Below are 19,045 nucleotides of genomic sequence, written 5' to 3'. Positions count from 1 at the left end.
GAATATTTGCTAAGAATAAGGAATTTCACTTAGTGGCTTCATCTTGGGTGATGAGATTCAGAATCCTCTTCATCACATGGCCCTATAATAAGCTAAGGGTGTGACAGGAAACCAGGGAAGCATTGGAGCTGATATAGCAACAGTTTCAAGAGAATTCAGAAAGGGTGCCTTTTGGAGATTATCTCAGCCCTTGCTAAGGAGTAAATTTGTTCCATGTAGGCAGGAGGCATGTTGTTTTACGCAAGTAAATGCAAGTTTATGCACTGTACATTCAGTTCAGAATTCTTTTATTCACATTATTTTTGTCTATTTGATTTACTTGACTCGTCTTCATATGATGTTTTCTAAATAAGTTCTAATCTTATTTCTGATCTTACATAATTAGATTTTCTGTTCAGCTGCCCTGCACTGAAACACAAGCTGCATCGTGCATTCAAGCAGCAAAAAGACAGCCAAGGACTGCTATGCACTTTAAAAGAAAGAAGGAAATGAACCAACTAGTAAAAAACAACAGACTGTTACTACTTGTCAAATTACCTTGACTTTACTTTCTAACATATGGAGTAAGGATCAGCCCCAATGATTTAAACCAGTATTTCAATTTCACTTGAATGAGTTTCAAATTTAAGGATATTTATAATTCTGGGCTTAAATTCTGAATCTTTAAATGAAACTGAGCTGAAACTGCTGGGGTTTTACAGTTTCACCATACGAAAGCAATGCAGGCATCATCCTTTGCTCTTCTGCTCTGTAAAAAAAAAAACACCTCCACTGTCAGCAAGTCTCTTCAGGATATGACCACAGTATCATACCTGGGACAAATACCAAGTTCCAGGATTTGGCTGCAGGATGTAGCCACACGATAAATCTAGACCTGCAGACTCAGAGCTCATGCAAAAGTGCCCTGAATAGAAACAAGTCTCAGGAGTAAGATGCCAGCTGGTTCAGCAGGTAGGTACAGCCAGAGACTAAGATACCTGATTTCTCACAAGACCATAGCAGACATGCTAGATAAAAATCCTTTATCATCGCTATTATTACAGTCAGGTCTTCAAAGAGAGCTGTAAATCTAAAACTTATCAGCCATTTGGCCAATCTTTCAATCCTTTAAACCTCTGTGATCAATTTTGTAATCAATAGGTTTTCCACTATTAAAGTGCCAAAAGCACAGAAAAGCACCCAGCTTGTTCTTCCACAGATTTAGATGAAGACTAAATATCCTTCTTTATTTATTACCAGAACAGAGACTGCCATACTGCCTTAGAAGATAAAAAATTAGTATGTAGTTCAAGTGCCAGTCAGTGTTTTTTTTCTTTTTGTTTCAGATTGCAGGCAGATTACACAACACTAATGAGAGCTTTTATTTCTTTATCTAAATGAACAGAGCCAAAACACAGAAAACAAAAGAGGTTAAATCTTTAAAGAGATCACTTTTCTGGGACAAAATGGGGCTGTGAACAGTGCTCCTTTTTCAACTACAGAAGGAAAGTGGGGAGTGGGGGTGGATTTGAAGGGGCACAGAATGCATTGCACAGGCTGAGTTTTACAGAACCTGTCTTCTGGCTCACCTCCCAGACGTTAAGCTATTCTGTCATCAAGACAGAACCTCTGTCCCACACTGCCATTTCTTTTGCAGATAGAAGGCTGCCTACCCTCAGCTGCTGCAGCCCTGCTCAGCTTCAGTATCTTCAGTGATACTCTGCCCACATACAGTACCGGAGCATCAGATGCTGCTTGCTATGGGAGTCTCATAAAATGAGAAGGTGATTTCTGTTTTTCGAGGATGCACATAAATGCTTACTGTTTATTCATAGAAAATAAATTTTAAAATCCAGATGAGTTAAAAAAAATACAAGTGACGAGGCTTAGTAGGAGTTTGCAACATAAAATTATTTTGCTACCGTCCAAGTTAATACCAAGGCAGGAGATATAGAGATTTTACAAATGACATCCCAGTTTTAAAGTATTTAATTTGAATTGCTTGGAATTAACAAATCATTAATCTCCCTCACACTTCTATATTATTTTTAGTAGCTCATGGAGGTGCATATTTTATTTAACCATTCCTAATAGAAATCTATGTTTTAAAAGAATACAAACCACACAAAAAAACAAATCTAAATTTCAATACATTACATTCTGAGATCTAATTTGTCATTACATAAACAACCTATGATGCAAGTAATTTTCAATTTTGTTAGAAGTGCTTTATTATAAATTTAGATGTGGCTTCTTTACAAAACCTACCGTGCTGATTCTCCTTTGCAGTAAACTGAAATGACAGCCACATTGCAGAAGAGTTAATTTAAAGAAGTGATGAACATGTCACACTTTGGCCTCCTTGCAGATGGCTGGAATCTCCAGTCCTCTGCAAATTATCCATTTCTCATCCCTTTTACTTCCTGTTGTTCATCTCAAGCTGCCCTGTCTTTTCATTCACATTATGTACTTCCCACTTCTCATCCCCACTGTCAGCATTAGTGCTGAACCTGGCCTTGTACATGCCATACCATGTACATACATCAGTGCATTTCACTTGTTTAGAACCAGTTCCTTAGGGACCTCCACTAGCATTTTTCACCACTGTGTGACATTAAGGGAATGCAGCCTGTACCCTCCTTAGGAGACCTGAATGAGGCCACATAACATCATTTGTTTTGATCAGTATCTTACTCTGCTCAGCCTTTGTGCTGACTCTAGCCACAGCTACCAATATGAACCAGCCCTAGAAGCTGCACGAAAGTCCATTCTGTCAACTTATATTTCTACTTTTGAGTTGTACTTTGTCATCTACTTAAGGCCTCATGAACTGGAACACTGTGGAGTTTTTTATAACCAGAAAATTACCTCTTCTCTTAATATGACTATATCCCATACCCAGGCATTTTCAGTTTTTAAGAGAATCATCCAAGATCATGGAAGTTGTGTGACTCCCTCATATGTCATGAGATAAAAGTAATTTAAAGTTGTTTTTTTTTAAATGCCTTCTCATTTCTGAGTCTGTAGGGTGCTCACAAGCAAGAGATTTTCCAGGAATTTATTTATGCCCAGGGAAGAAGCAATAGGCTTCCTCTAGTTTATATATGTGGCTGCACAGCCACTTCTGAGGGTCATCACATTGCATGAACATTCTGGAATATATCTTCTCCTCCAGATATGTCACTTTTGCTCTGCTGTGCTGGCAGCAAGGAAAGACAAAGCACAAAAAAATTCTGCTGAGTCTTACAATGAAGAAAGAAATCATTCTTTCCACAGCTTGCAGTATGCCCTGTGAGCACAATAAAAATAATCTATTTGCAGTGAGTTTTTTGACAATACTAAAATGCAGGCAGTGAAAAACTTCAGGCTAGAGCCTACTCTGTGTTGACTACCTCTTCTGGCAATGCATAATATGAGCTAGCATATCATTATGATTTCCTAATACCAGCTGACACTGACCTGGATTAGAAATATATACGCCAGAAAAATGTGATTCTATACACAGCCAGGCAAGACAGTTTGCTTTACATTACTATGTGTTTATTAGAACTATTATTTTTTTCTTCTTCAAACAGCTTTTGTATCGGTGTCAGTCCATCCAAGAATGTCCTCTCACATCATCCTAACAAGCTGACTAAAGAAGAATAGGATAAGAAGTAATTTTCTTATCATGGTCTGAGAGTCGGAGTTCTTATTTTTATGTGAAAAGCATTTTTGATACACTAATCACCTGGATAAAGATCTTAGGCCACTTTTAACAATCATTTTTCAGTAAGAAATGAGTTGTCCATTGTTGTTAAACTAATATATATTTTCTGTTGGTACTGAATACAAAACATAAGGAGTACTCTGAGTCTAGAAGTACTGCATAATATGATGTGCTAATATAAAATACATTAGCACTGTCTGCAGAATTTCTAGAAAGTCTGTCACCCAAGAAATACTTCACAGGATTACAGTGAGATAGATCTCAGGTATCACTGAGGATTTCTTCCTAAAGAAGTACATTTGTAACCAAAAGTCAGAAGAGATGTTAACTCCTTCTTAGTTAACTTCAGTAGTCTCTGGCCAGTTAGATTTAGAGATTTACTGAAATTTAAATTTAGAGATTACTGAAAGAAGAAAGGAGTAACCATATGAGAACTCTGTATGATTTTAATGTTCAACTTTTACTCATAAATAGGATTTGCAAAACAAATAAGACAAAATATTGTTAAATTAAGTTTTCTTTATGTGTTTGGAAGTTTTTTAAGTGCTGTGAACAGATTTTGCCTCAGAGCAAAAAACGTAAGCATTTCAAGTTTTGGAGTTGACATTACAGAGTGCAAGAGATATAGCAGAAGATTTAGTCTACAACAGAATTTCAGTTAGAAACTAATCGTAATAATAATATTTATAATCCTAAACAATATGTATTTGTTTATGTAAAATAGAAATTGGTGTAACTTCAACATAAATTATACAATTATATCCACAAAGTTTTCATAAAGAAGGGAAGGTTACATTCTTATGCTTGTTTTTGTTGATGGAGATAGAAATTTTCCTATTTGTTTTCCTTGCACCTTTACATCAAATCCAAATTGCATTGCACATAGATTCATTTAAGAGGCACTAAAGAAAAGATAAATATATTAATTGTTTAGAACTGGACCTTTAAGTAAAAGACTTCTCAAGGGAGGTTCTGCAGAGGATGCTATGAGTCTGTTGCTATGCACAGCCAACTAAACTAAAGGCAGATGAGGCAGATTCCTGGCAAATGCTTTCAATAATCGTGAGCAATGAATACCAAAGCTCTTTCTCCATTGTCTAGCCTGGCTTTTTACTAATCATTCTAATCACTTTACCTGTTAAAGGTGTGGCTAGTATTAGAGAAAGAAGGAATTCAAAAAGGTAAATTTCCATACACCTTAATTGACCATATCATTCATTATGTAAGATTTGTGAGTGCACCCTGGGGCAACTTAGAGTTACAGACATACATTCAGCGACAGCAGCTTAAAAAAACCAAACCCTACTACATCAACAGTGCTAGGGTGTCTTCACGTAGGCTTGCCCTTTCAGCAAATGGAAGTTTATCTTACCTTAGCCTCCAATTAAAGAGGAGCATGAAGGTTAGTAACCAAGCTAAGGAATGGATGAGAGCTACGTCCATACTTTAAAGATCTGATTATGAGATGGGTTTAAACATGACAAAGTGGCAGTAGTCTGACTATTATATGCATATTTTCACATCACTTCTACTTTGTTCAGCAACAGTGCAGCCCATTCTTTAACATGAAACATCTCTTTATTACAGAAGTCAATGTTTATTTCAAATGCATCACAAAAAGATGCTGGAAGTTGAGAAACCATCAATAATGAATCTATACTCAGTGGGTAAAACTGCACCCTCTAAAAAAGAATTCTTCGGTGCCAACACTGGGTAATAGCTATCCTGTTACAATTTTAAACAGCTTGGAAGTACAAAAGAATAGCACTGCTTTGAAGGAAAAAAATCAAAATCAAAATAAATCCAAACAAAAGTTCCTTTTAACTTATCTTTCTATCAGTACTCTTATTGTAATTTGAAAGAGACAATATTCAGCTGATCTGTAAAAGTGAATAATAGTCTATTATTGAGGCACTCATAGTGCACGATACAGCAGCTCATTAAGACCTAAATATTCCAAACCACGCTTTCAATTCTGTTCTCTTCATCAGCATAACATTTTGTTTCTCCTGTTTCTCAGTTCATTGCTATGTACCTATCATAGTCCTTGCCAGGTCTGAGATTATGTTTCCTCAAATCAAGTGGCATCTGTAGGATGTAATTTATTCTTTACAAATAGACTGGAACATCCTGAAACACAACAGAAGGTTCTAGAAAATGTAACAAAATTAACATTTCAAACTAAGATTCAGAAAACACGGGATTCATAAGATTCATAAAGCATAGATAAGCTGCAGCATAGAAAAATAAAAAGGTTAAAAAAAATCCTCAAAGTGAGGAACTTCTCTCTTAGGAAAACAATTAGGAGTGAAGATGTTAATGGCTATAACAAAAACAAGCGTGCTTTTATTATCTCTCACAGCCTGTCATTCATCATATTCTTGACACTAGTTTCCTCTGAGCTTTGTACATTGGATTTATGCACTTTGAACAACCTTTCAGAAAATAGCTGGACACAAATACTGTCAAAGAATTTGCAATATAGCAACAATTGTTTACACTACATTTTGTTGTGCCTATCAATAGCCATTTTCCCTCAGAAGCCAAAGTTATGTTCAGTGTTCAGAAGGTCAAAAGAAAAAATTACTTGTGACAGTACAGTGACAAGAACTAGGATGAGCTACAAATGATAAGCCCACACCACCCATCAGCTGCAAAATAACTCAGCAGCCACCAATAGAGAAGGCACAAGATTAACACCCTTTATAAAAAACCAATCAAACAAAAAAAAACAAAACCCCAAGCAAACCAATACTAAAGCTATTTCACAACCAAGTATAACCTCATCAAGACTTAAAAACATGAAAAATTTGCTCACAACATAATGAAGTTCACAAGAGAAAGAATCAGGTTTTACTCTTGTCTTGTGTTTAAGATGTACCTCAAGCACATTCTGCTGAATTAAATGAACCAAAAAAAAAAAACCCAACAACAAAAAAAAAAAAACAAAAAAAACAACCAAAACCCCAAACCCAAAACCAAACTCTGCTGCAGGAAACTAGTTGCAGCTCAGATGCACCTGCAGTGGTTTTGCACTTTGCAGAAATAAGGATGCTAAACTGACCCTGCTTCTGCATCTCATAGATACTGCCTGTGCCAGCCCACAGTCAGTTCAGTCCAGAGGACTGCAATTATTCCAGTGCACTTGATTATGTGTCCGGGGTCTTTTTTTTATTTCTTTAAAAATATAAATTAAATGCTCAAGAGAACATTCATGGCTGCTGGAACTTGCTTACCTACACTGTTAAATTGTGAGAATGGTCTGTGGACCAAATAATACCTTGAAAATATTACTGGGTACAGGCCAGGAACTGGATCACTTTCTAAATACATAGTTTTCATATAGATACAGTGTTTCTAGAAAAGTCAAATTTGAAATTATGGATTGCACCAGTTGTCTAGTTCCCAAGTTTTAGGAATAGAGCTATTTTATGATCTTTTACTGAACATCATATTTACGATACATCTAAGGGCAAACAAAAGAAGCAGTACTTTAAAAATTTATATACATTCACTTGAGTCCAGCACAAAGTTTTGTAATATCCTAAGTGGTGAAATAATTGTGAAATAATTCAAGAAAAAAAACCCAACACATACACATTTAAAGCCAGGTTGACCCTACTTAATTTAGGCTTTTCAGTGAATGCCTAAAGTAAAAGCTTAGTCACCCCTGACTTTTGAAGATTTTCAGGGAGGTGAGCAATGTCTGATTTACCTTTGATGTCTGATTTACCCTTGAAGGTGACACTTAGTGTTCATTGATTCTAGAGTGACAAGGCCCCTTATTTATGTTGAAAGTTAAATTACCTGAGGTGTGGTAAATGAATTTGGGTTGTATTCTAAAACACCCCAATATCTTTCTCCATAAAGAGTCAACTAACTGTTGAGTTTATACCAGCACAAATGAAGAACCTTGCAGAAATTATTCTGTGTTAGACAGGTGTGAATGAAATCACACTGGTTTCTTTCACATTGTAAATAACTCTCAGCATATTGTAAGCTCAAGAGGTATAGTTTAGTTTAAACCAGTCTCATTTTGGTAATGTGACACACTATTTTCCCATTACAAAGTATTTTCTAAGACAGCATAAGATTATCCATTCACATCCTTTATGAGAATAGTGTAGTTCATGTATCAGCAAATTTCTCCTCACTGAAGAAAATCAAAGTCCTGACACTTGAAACTGCTTTGTATGTTATTTTGAATATATCTGTTTGTTTCTGTACCTCCTTTGATGAGTCTATAAATGTAACAGACAACCTATAAGCCAGCGTTGGTTAGTGTTACAAAACATTTTCTATTTTTTACACTATTAAAGTTAATTTCCTTTTTTCATCAAATAACAACTGTAATCTTTCATGATCATTCGAGGTATTAACTTCCTGCAATTTATGTTTTGGAATATTCAGGCTAGGTAGCTGATAATAGTTTGATGGCAGTAGATGATAGTATTTTGGCCCTGTTGAACTCAATGGCTCAACATTCATTAAGGTAAGCAAGGAATTACTCCATTTATGACTAATAAATTCCATTTATTCCATTTATGGAATTTGAGACAGTAAGAGTCTCTGGACTGACTTCTCACTCAGAAAACAGTCCATTCATGCTGAGCTTTAAACAAAGCTTTTAGTCTGAACCAAAACTAAAAGGAATTCCAGAGAAACAAAGGAAAGCTTGTTGTCCTGATCATAGAAGTGCTAAGATCCAGTACTTATCCTCTTGAAAAAAATAATTTTATGTGCAGTTAAAAAGAAAACATTTTGATAAATTACTTCTATAAAAAAAGTAATAAAAGTTTTTATCTAGAAAATATTCCATCCTATGGAACCCAACATATAGATCACTTGCAAAGGGGCTAACTTTGTAATTTACAGAAATACTGAGGTAACATTTTTATCCTTAATCTTGAACTGTGCATTTTAAATGTTTTCAGCAAATGCAGTATTATTTACAGATTATATATGTTCATGCTTATCAAATAAATAGTGTCTGTAAGACTACTGATGGAAATAATTGACTGTCAGCTAGGGACAGTAATACACTAGTAGTTGCATCATTAAGATTTTAAAAAAAAAAATCAGATACGTGACTGCAGCTTTACAAATCAGTTACCAATAACTTTGTAGAACTTGAAGTGAATTTTTTTTTTTGTTTGAGTTGCATTCTAACACTATCAGAACAGTATTACACTCTCAAAGGAATTGTGCCATATATTTTCTGTATAATTGAGGATCTCATACAGAAATTCAACTCTGGATCTCTCAGATTAACTGTTCAAACACAAATAAGATGAGGACTGCATGCCAACTACATGTCAAGAGGGTGAAAGGAACCAGTATGATAATGATAATGATTATGAGGCTTATCTCCACAGATATTGTTCTTGGAAAAAGTCTACTGGGAGCAATAGAGGCACTAAGGTATGCTCAGAGACTATAGATTCTTGCAGTTTCATAAAACTATTAATGCCAAGACCCATGTGTATCTCCCCAGGGCCAATGCCATTTAGTCACGAAGTAAGTAAATAACTGAAATAACTTGGCATTTATTTTTCTTAGTCTTCCAAATATCATTCAGAGATATAAGTATTTAAACGAAGCTTGTTCTTTAAAAATACATCAGAATCTTAGCTGTCTTATAATTAGACAATTCAAACTACAAGGGACTACAAATAATTATCAACATTTAACACGGGGAGTAAAAGGAAGTAAAGTTAAGATAAAGTACAAAGGCAAGTTTTCATGAGCATATTTATGAAAGTGTAACTGAAAGTGCTAGAACAGTCCTCAATACAATGTACCTCAACAGGCACAATTTCAAAAAGGTCTAACAATTCTCATATTTTACTGACAGTCTTAAACGTTACTATATGGAGAAATGGCAGGTTAATGTCTGTGTCTATGTAGTGATTACTCTTCCTTTGGATGCTAATGACACAAGAGAATCAGAATAACTCTTCACACACAACATCATATTATAAAATTTCACTCATATTCTTCATACATGCAGCCACATGAGTCTCAATGGTAACAATCACATAAAGAAACCCCCAAATATATATTTAATGACCAATTTGACTTAAATACACATAAAATTGAAATTTATCCTTAAATAGAGAAAAGCCAGTTTATTTTATTATTTCTTTAACAACAGGCCTCCACGATATTCTTGTTTCTCCATACCATAATTGTTATTTTATGGATGAAGGCACTGAAATTTATTCTACAAAGTTCTAGATCTGCATCTTTTAATGAGCATTCTTGTCAACCATATGCATGTTTATTCAGCTTTCTGCTGTGTCTTGAGTTACTATTCATGCAGGTAAAAGGGCCACAATCTCAATAAAAGGCATTCAGTTCCATGGATGGGATACTTCCTGTCTGTTACTAACTTCACTCGAGTGATAATGTAACTTGTCATCTAAAATTCAACAAAATAATTACTTGATTGAAAATTGGAGACTTGCCATTCCTTAGACATTCATACTCTGCTGTCTTCAAAGACAGTGCTTCTCCTTTTACATATTTTTAGCATAATGATTATAATGCATTTGCCCTCACAACAAGATCTAAAAATAAAATGTTTTCTTCTACCTTTTTACATCTGTATAAGGAACACACTATGCCACAGAATCTGAATAATAGATGATGCATTCTTTGAGCTCGGAAAGTGCAGTACAGAAAAGAATAATAACTCCTAAATTTTCCATATAATGAATTAGAGCCATGACACTATCATGAACATGGGGCATGGAATGCCATGGACACTATCATGGGCATGGGCATGGAATAATCTGTATTCTGAAGGCAGCACAGATGATGCTCCCAACAAATTATTCTGTCCACCTCAAACTCCTCAAAAATAAACAGAAAAGTTGGTTTATAGAGCATTGTGGCATCCCATACGGTCTTTTCAGGAAGGGATTTAAAGGTCTCTTTCTACTTCTACAAATATACAGGCAGTCTTAGCTTTTACATTCAGCTGCCCTAAAACATCTGACAGGGAAAAAAAAGCCTTTCTATTTGTTTTGATTCCAGACTGTAAATCCTGGAAAATAGGTGGTGAATGCTGAAACTTATTTTGTGAAGTACAGACTGTACAGACATCAATACCTCTATTTTGTTTGTTTTTTTGTTTTTTTTTTTTTTTAAACATACAATCAAGAATGGCTACAGGGAAAAGCCAGTTTGAGAGAATGATACTTGGAAACCAAAGTTCCACGATCTTGTCAGTGTATAGTAACTTGTTTATATTTCCCTTAACATGGAATTCCACTTAGACACCTAGGACTGAAGGGAGAAAAAAACAAATGTTACTAGTAGATGGCAGCTAAATTATGGTTAATGAGACAGCAAAATAACAATAGCTTTATAATGTTAGAGGCTTATTTTGACATATTAATGACTGTCCAAGAGCTACTTTTATCTAGGCCATAACGAGATATCACAATGTGCTCCAAAGGATGTGAAATGTATGTACAGGAGGGACAAGGCAGCTGAGTTAAGGTAGGGATGTAACAGTAAGAGCAGAAGGAAACTTTTATATTAAAAATCAGCAAGGGTACCTGTAATGTGTGTGAAGAAACTCATTACATTTTCAACATTGTCTAATGGTTACCATCCAAATAAACAGTAATTGCACACATATTTCAATATAATAAGCCAAACTCTGATCCCAGCTCCCACAAACCAACTGAAGTGTATTTAAAGACAGTTCCATTTGTAATAAAAAACAGATGGTAAAGGAAACAGATGTCTCCTTGTGATCTGATTTACACATCTGCAGACATTTACAATATGCATGCATTTCCAAGGAATGCTGAGCAAATTAAATTGGGAAGTGGGAAATTTTTTCTTAATAGGCATGCGCAGTCAAAGAGTGGGAGCCAAGAAGAAAATAAGCTATGACAAACATGCATCAATCAAGCCTATCTGTTTCCAAACCAATATCATATTAAAACACCACGTTAAAGAAACCAATCATGATGAAGATCAGGAATTGGAATAGTTTACTGCAAGAAAACATAACACAAATGTGAGGTGGCTGAGGGTTGGGAAATTTTCAGATTTACCCCCTCTCTGAAAGAAGACATGAGGTTAGCAATGGTTGTCCTTCAGAAATTCATTATACAGAAAAGCAAAACATCCCTTAGCTACACAGACTTGGAGATTTATTTAAGATCTTCTAAATCTCAGATTGCTCTTTATGCAGACATTAACAATAACCCATTGACAACAACATCAAATATTTTCACTGGTTTCAGTGAAATTATGCACAAGAATCAGCAGAGAAATGTGTTACAACAAAGAAGGACAGAAGAGTACCACTAAAAAAAGAGAAAATCCTTGCAGAACCTCTTAGATAAGAGGCATAGGATAAAGCAGTGCAAGGGGTGAAGTTATTAACAGCTTTTAAAATTAAGTTAGATTGAGGAAGTTCAGAAATACACAAAAGCTTCAAAATTAACTGCTTGTTTGGGAGTTTCTTGGATTCTTGCTGGTTTCTTTGATTTTGCCCCATTTCTTTTGCTCCAGATAGCATGCTTCAGGCTCACAAAGGGTCAGGCATGGAGAATGAAGTTTGTTTTTTTTTCATCAAAGCACAGAAGTCTATTTAACTGCCACATCTCTGAGCTGAAGAAACCAAATCCTATAACGATTTTCAATTTGCATGCCCATTCCAGTCCTGGGCCTGCCTACAGAAATTGTAAATTGAAAACTAAATTCATTCAGATTTTCTGTTTCCTCCCACTGAACAGATGCTGTAACAGCCTTAAATGTCAGCTTATGTTTATTTTGCACCACTATAGTGACCAGTGAGAGGCTGACAGAATGCATCAGCAAACCTGTCAGGGGGTGGGTTAATTATCACAGTTGAAGACTGGGCCAGTTTAGCCAATTTAATTTCATATAAACCATCATACAATCATCAGATGGTAAGCACTTTCAGGAACTAACCACTTGGGCTGGAGTCAAACTGGTGAGCTGAAGGTGGAAAGCTTCATATTCTACTACTAATCCCCTGAGCTATAGAGTCCCCAGTTGGTAGTTCTAGAGAGGTCCACGCAGCTTTTTCTGAAAAGCAGCAAAAGCAGTTACCAAGTTGGTTTTCTTTGTGGTTTTTTTTTTTCTTTCCAAAAAAGAAAAGAAAAAAGCCCAACAATAACAAAAACAAAAAACTCCACACACTTGCAAGAACAACTATCTTTTTCTTAAAATAATCTCTTTGAAAGTAGCAGACTGTACACATTTTACAAGAATAAACAAACCTCTAATATTTACCCACAAATTGGGAGTCAGAGATCATTAGTGCAAAGTTCTGCTGACCTGCAGCATCTATTCCATAAACTTTGGGTATCCTAAGTGATCCATGAGAGAACAACAGATATCTTCAATCCGTCTAATCTCCTCATTGGGCATGTTTTGTTTCCAGGCATGAATGCTACTTGGTGAGATTTCCCCTTCATAAGGAAGATAGAAAAGACTGGTGGAGGTGGCAAATAATATTTGGTTTAAGCTAGAAGGAGGAAGAGGAATACCAAGAAAGGCAAAAATTATTTCAGCCGTCTTCTGAGGAAAGCTCACAATATCTTCAAACTTGACCAGCAGATAATTTGTTGGCTGCAAGGCCCCATTTATCCTCAGTGCTGCTGCTGTGTTTGCTAGCCATAAATGGGACAACACAGAAACAGCATTTGAATTAGCACTTGAAAATTCTTTTCTTAATAATTCATATTCAAAGGCATAGCCTTCATTTACACTACATTTTCCTTTACCGTTTTCCCCTTTAAACATTGCAGCCAAGTGTTGTGGAACATTTTTCAAGGAGTAAAGGCTTGGCTTATTTTTGTACAACATGGAATAGATCCATGCTCGTGGGTCCCTTACTACATATAATGCTCTCATTGATGGTCCTAGGATTTCCTGAAAGAAGGGAAGCTTTAATGTCCAGCTCCCACTACTTAAACTAAGCACAGGTCGTGCATTAGGATAATCGACGAGATGTCTTCTCAGTTCCCTAATATATTCAGCTTCTTTATCTTTACTCCCTCTTACTCTGCTTCTTTGCTCTGACAGAGATTCTCTCTTTTTGGATCTTTTCTTTTTGTCCTTAATTATGGCAGAATTTAGAGCAATTTTACTTCTGCTGGCTTCATATAAATGAATGTTTTGTAAATGTAACTTTGTGCCTCGAACCAGAGACTGAAGCCACCCCTGAATAAGACGAAAATGACCATTCTGGACATCAGAAATCTTCCATTCACATGGATCTACAAAGGAATCAATTTCAAATTCAGTTTCAGGAATTTCGAGATAGGGTGTAGGTATCCTGACATATAAGAAATCACTGCTATTGAAAAACAGCTGTTTTAAAATTTCTGCACCAGAAGCTGGAAGTGAAGTAATGATAACATCTGGCAAAACAACAGGGTTTCCTTCTAACTGCTTGGCTTTATTGCCTTTATCGTTTTCTAGCCTTGTCATGTCACTGCTCCACTTTGCACAGATGGGCTGAGTACACATGCTCCACACATCCACCAACTCAATAAGCCACAGTGTGACAACCAGTATCAGGATCCAACGCAACATTTTACTAAAGGATAGGTAAAACCTCCACTGAAAAGCCAGGATGACCAAACTAACACCCAAAATTAATGCAGCAACTATGTTCACTTTGAATCCAAAGGGGAAAACTGCCCTATTATTTTTAATCTGTTTTTCCACAAATTCAGTACCTAGACCAAACTTGGTCACTTTGTTTTCATGGACCACTTTGGCAAAACCACCAAATCCCAAGTAGTCAAATCTTGTCTTTAAATTCTGATATTCAGTCACAACAGAGATGGTACTTTCAGTGTTGTTGACACTAAGTGAAATCTGAAATCCAGATTTTGCGTTATCTATGAGTCTGCAGTTAGAAACATTGACATATGGGCCATGGAAAAGGTAAACAATTCTTGTAAGTGTGTTTTTCATTGGAAAGGTAACATTTACAAACTGAGTCCATCGCTTTTTAAATTCAGCAGCTTGTTCTGCCTCCTGTATCCTAGCAACAGGACTACTCCCATGATGATCAAACCAAAACATCTTGTAGTGGGCATCCCACACATCCATCATAGCTCCATTGTATTTGTTCTTAAATTTATAGGGTACGTATTTAAAATCAATATCAAGATTATGAAAAAAGGCACTGACAGAATTTACAGGAGAGTCTTCCTCCTTCTCAATATGGTCTACTACTAACAATGTCTGAGAATTTAAGAGCAGCAAAACGCGATACACACTTTTCAATTTCATTGCTGATGTGTAAGCAGATACAGCCTCACCACTCACAAACATCATGTCTCCAGCCTGGGAGGCTGTTATAACTTCTCCAGCTGAGTCTCCAACCTCGTCACCGATCCACTTCAGCCACTGGGCACATTCACCAAGCTGTCCCTCCCAAGGCTGGTTGCACTGGCTCGTAGGAGATGGAGCAAAGACCAAAACATTGTTCAGGTGGCTGAGTTTAGGTCCATAAAGAGCTTCGGATACAAACACCTGTCCATTGGGAGCAAAAGTGAAAGAGTTCTGATCAGGATGTTCATGTCCTGGATTGAAACTTCTCCACCCATCAATCCAGCCATACGGTTGAAAGTGAACAATATCATAGACGGCACGGCCACCGAGTTTTCCAGATTTAAAAGACACGAAGGTGTTCGTCTGACTGTTTGGCAATCCAGCTCCGTATGTAACAACTCCCCAGTTAGGAAACACATGCATTTCAGCTGTACCATAGCCAGGAGGTGGCTGAGGAGTGATTTCAGCAGCATACCATATGAATTCAGTGTGTAGTGTGCTCCACCTCTGTGCAGTGGAAGGAACCATTGGCCCATCCTTGGGTCTGTGTTTTCTGATCTGCTGTGCCAGCCAGTTTCCAGCTCCATTCTTCATGATAAACTTATCCAAGAAAACCAGTTGGCTCTCAGGCCCATAAAACCAGTTGTAATTAGAATCTGCTACACCCACAGTCCTCTGAAAGCCTGGTAATAGGGTGGCATAGTAAAACCAAAAGTGCGTTTTAAGCCAGTTATTCTCCAAGTTGTTAATACCAAAGTGGCGATGGGCCAGGAAAACATACTGGGTTACTGACTTGGCTGTATAACTCCCATAAGCTACCCCCTCATCCAGAGACCCATCTACAACATGATTGAGCAGAAACATTGTCTTCTCCATCACATCAACAACAGTGTGTTTCCAAATATTTGCCTGAGACCCTTTGTCCACCCCTGCAACTAGAGCCCCAATAAGCAAAGCAAGCATATTGGTTGCCTGGTGATTATGGAGAAGCTGTTTCCCCCAGGAACGGACCTTTGAGTACTCATACATTTCCTCACTGACAGACCATATCTTCTCCAGGTATTTTTGCCTTGTTTCATTTTCCAGTGAATTATACAAGAAGTCAAAAGCAGTGGCAAATCCTGTTAGGGAGTGACCAAGTGGTACTTCATCTCCAGGTGCATTCTCGACCAACCAGTTTTTGTAGCCAGCCATTCTATCCATATATTCTAGGACAAAATCAAATGCAGCTTTATCTTCGGGGCACAGCAAACAATAAAATGCTAGAGGGGGTAGATTATTACCATAAATCTCATTCCACTTTGCAGAAAAATCAACGTGCTTGGGTGGAGGTAGGTAGTATAATGGGTTGGATAGCATAATTGTCACGGCATTCCTGATGGCTCTGAATAGATGGGAATGGCTTGTATGAGCCTTCAGCCTCAGAGCCTGGACATCTTCAGCATCGAAATACAAGCTTGGATGAAGTACTGTTTTCTTCAGCTTCTGCTCAGCATCAAGACGTTCAGGTTGCTGTTTTTCATATTGATCTACTTTTTCTATGAAAGTCACCCAGTCAGAGTAATTGCTTACAGATTCTTCAAAAGTTAGGACAGCAAACATCATTAATGCTAGAAATAAAGTATGTCCCATGAACATCAGAGCCATGATCCATTAGGCAGCTCCTCTACCCCAGGCATGCATTTCCTAACAAACCACGATGTTCAGATATCAAGCTTTGATCCAGTTAGTACAAAACTGAGTATCTTAAGGCATATTTTTAGGAGAAAAGTCTTAGTGTGTTCTGTGCATTCTAACAGATATTCAGATTACTACACTACAACACTGAGATGAGAAGGCTCTCAGAAACTTAAATCTCAGGTGCCTTCTCTGCTTTTGCTTTTCTCAAACACAATACTACAATATAAATAAGGCAAAAAGTCAAATCTCTAATATATACATATAAAACTCAGGTTGTTAATGCACGGTAAGAGAGTGAAATACTATCCTTTGATAACTTGAAAAACTTAACAAAAAAAGAAGTAAAAGTCATACATTTCCTTTTTTAAAAAGCTTTCAATCAGGTCAAATTCCACTTCCAGAGCTGACAAGAACTCCACTGATCACAAACCAATACAATTTATTAAAAATAAAGTGTTATATTTGATGAAATAGGGAATTTACAGCACTTGGAAAACAGACTCCAAAACTGAAGTTGCTGCCTTCTCTTATCTCAGTTTCCATGCATGCTCTTTCCATCGTTCTCTTTTGGGATTCATGAGAGAGTGGGAAGGAAACAAAATAATTTAAAAAAAATAACATGGACCCTCCATTAGCTCCTTTTGATGAAACTGCAGTGCTTTTAACCACTAGTCCCCTCTGCTTGTGAAAGTGAGTCTGAATTAAGAGTCACAGAGTACTGACAGATTTTTCAAGTCTTCTTTCATCTTTGGCCAATGATGCCCAGATTTTGCTTAAATGATTCAAATAATCCTGCTCCTTCCATTATGAAGCAAAAAAGAAATCATGTGAGAGAGGCAGGAAGTAAATACTTTTCTGTTGAAAAAGCAGTTTTGGGTTTCCTTCCACTTTGCATGTTGTTTCTTTCTGTGGAAAAAGAAACAAAAGTTCTCTGAAGCTGTAATGTAGAGGTGTCAGAAAATATTTAAAGTAGTTAGGATAACAAAGTACTGCTACTTTATAATACACTTTAAGAAGGAAAAAAATAAAAAAAAACCCAAAACCTAAAACCAAACCAAAACAAAACAAAAAAAACCAAACCCCAAAGCATTTTCAAAGTTCCACATATTATCTTTGACAAAACAGAAATTCAGAATGGCTACTTAAGCTCGCTTTGTCTAATCTTTTCCTGCGTGAGTACGGGATGGATTTTCCCGTTGTGCTACCACGAGCCACACAAGAAAACAAGCCTGAAACACGCCACGAAAATTAATTGGACCTCAAACTAAAAATAAAGTAAAACTGTAGCCACATATTAATCCCACGCGTGTATTTTTGCGGCCGAGATGAAGGCTTGAAGGTGCACAGCAGACGGAACGACCCAAGACAGCTGCCGTCCGAGGGCAGCCCCCTCCCCGCCGGCACCGGGAAGGGGCCTGGCAGGGCCCGCCCCACCGCCCCCCGCGCCCCCGCCCGCGGCCAGCAGAGGGACCCCGACACCGCCACGGACACCGCCGCCTCTCCCCGTCCCTTCCCGCCGCCCGGGGCCGCACAACTTGAACAAGTTTCGGCGGCGACCGCGGGCGCGCCCCGCACGCTTCCCCGCCGCAGCCGGGAGCCTCCCTCTCCTCCGTCCCGGAGTCCCCGAGTCTTGCAAGCCTCGTCTTACCTTAGTGGGCCCGGCGGGGCCGGGGTTTGGGGCCGGCAGCTACCGCGGAGCCGCCTCGTTCTGCTCCGCTCAGCGGGGCCCGGGATGTGGGGCCAGCCCCCGGGCTGAGGGCTGCTGGCGGCGGGGCGCTGCGCCAGCCCCGCTCGGCTGGGCCGGGCTGAGCTCGGGATCCGGCCCTTTCCGCGTCGCTGCTACTTTCCACCCGGGCTGGCCGCAACTTCGGGTCCTTGCCCTACGCCGGCGGCTCCCCAGAGTTGATGGCGAGGGAGATGCGGCGGCGTCCGCCGTCAGTCAGCGAAGGGAACTCGCAGGGATGTCGCTCCGGAGGGGCGGGAAGGAAGGGATGGAGGGACGGACGGGGGAAGCGGCGGGGGAGGGTAGGGGGTGGGTTGGCAGAGCCGCCCCCGGCGGAACAGGGATGTGCCGATCTTCCGCGCCGTGCTCCGGCGGCGGGCGGGCTCCCGGCTGCTCCTCTTGCCTGCGACTGCGTGAGTGAAGGCGCCCGCCGCTCCCAGCCCCGACACCAGCCCTGATCCCGCCGCAGATGCCACCGCCGCCCCAGCGCCGCGGCTGCGGGCTGCCGGAGGAGAGGAGAGGGGAGAGGAGCGCGGCGGGTGCGCCCGGGGGCAGGGCCGGGGCCGGAACGGGGGGAGCGGCGGGGGGAGGCGGGGCCGGGCCGCCCGGGCGGC

The 19,045-nt window shown here is 38.7% G+C and overlaps 1 protein-coding gene across 1 annotated transcript; it reads right to left on the bottom strand.

Annotated features, from left to right (window-relative positions):
* Positions 1-9,801: 9,801 nt before the first annotated feature.
* Positions 9,802-18,663, bottom strand: DSEL (dermatan sulfate epimerase like). The gene is made up of 2 exons (XM_071737078.1): positions 18,357-18,663; positions 9,802-17,614 (listed from the first exon to the last, which is right to left on the bottom strand). Exon 2 carries the CDS (start codon positions 16,673-16,675, stop codon positions 13,025-13,027), a length of 3,651 nt encoding a protein of 1,216 aa, XP_071593179.1. The 5' UTR covers positions 16,676-17,614; positions 18,357-18,663; the 3' UTR covers positions 9,802-13,024.
* Between the last annotated feature and the right edge of the window lie 382 nt (positions 18,664-19,045).

Source organism: Heliangelus exortis, chromosome 2 (genome assembly GCF_036169615.1).
Source record: "Heliangelus exortis chromosome 2, bHelExo1.hap1, whole genome shotgun sequence".
NCBI classification, from domain to species: Eukaryota; Metazoa; Chordata; class Aves; order Apodiformes; family Trochilidae; genus Heliangelus; species Heliangelus exortis.
Note: the sequence above shows the minus strand (reverse complement) of the source record. Positions and strands in the feature narration are given on the sequence as shown.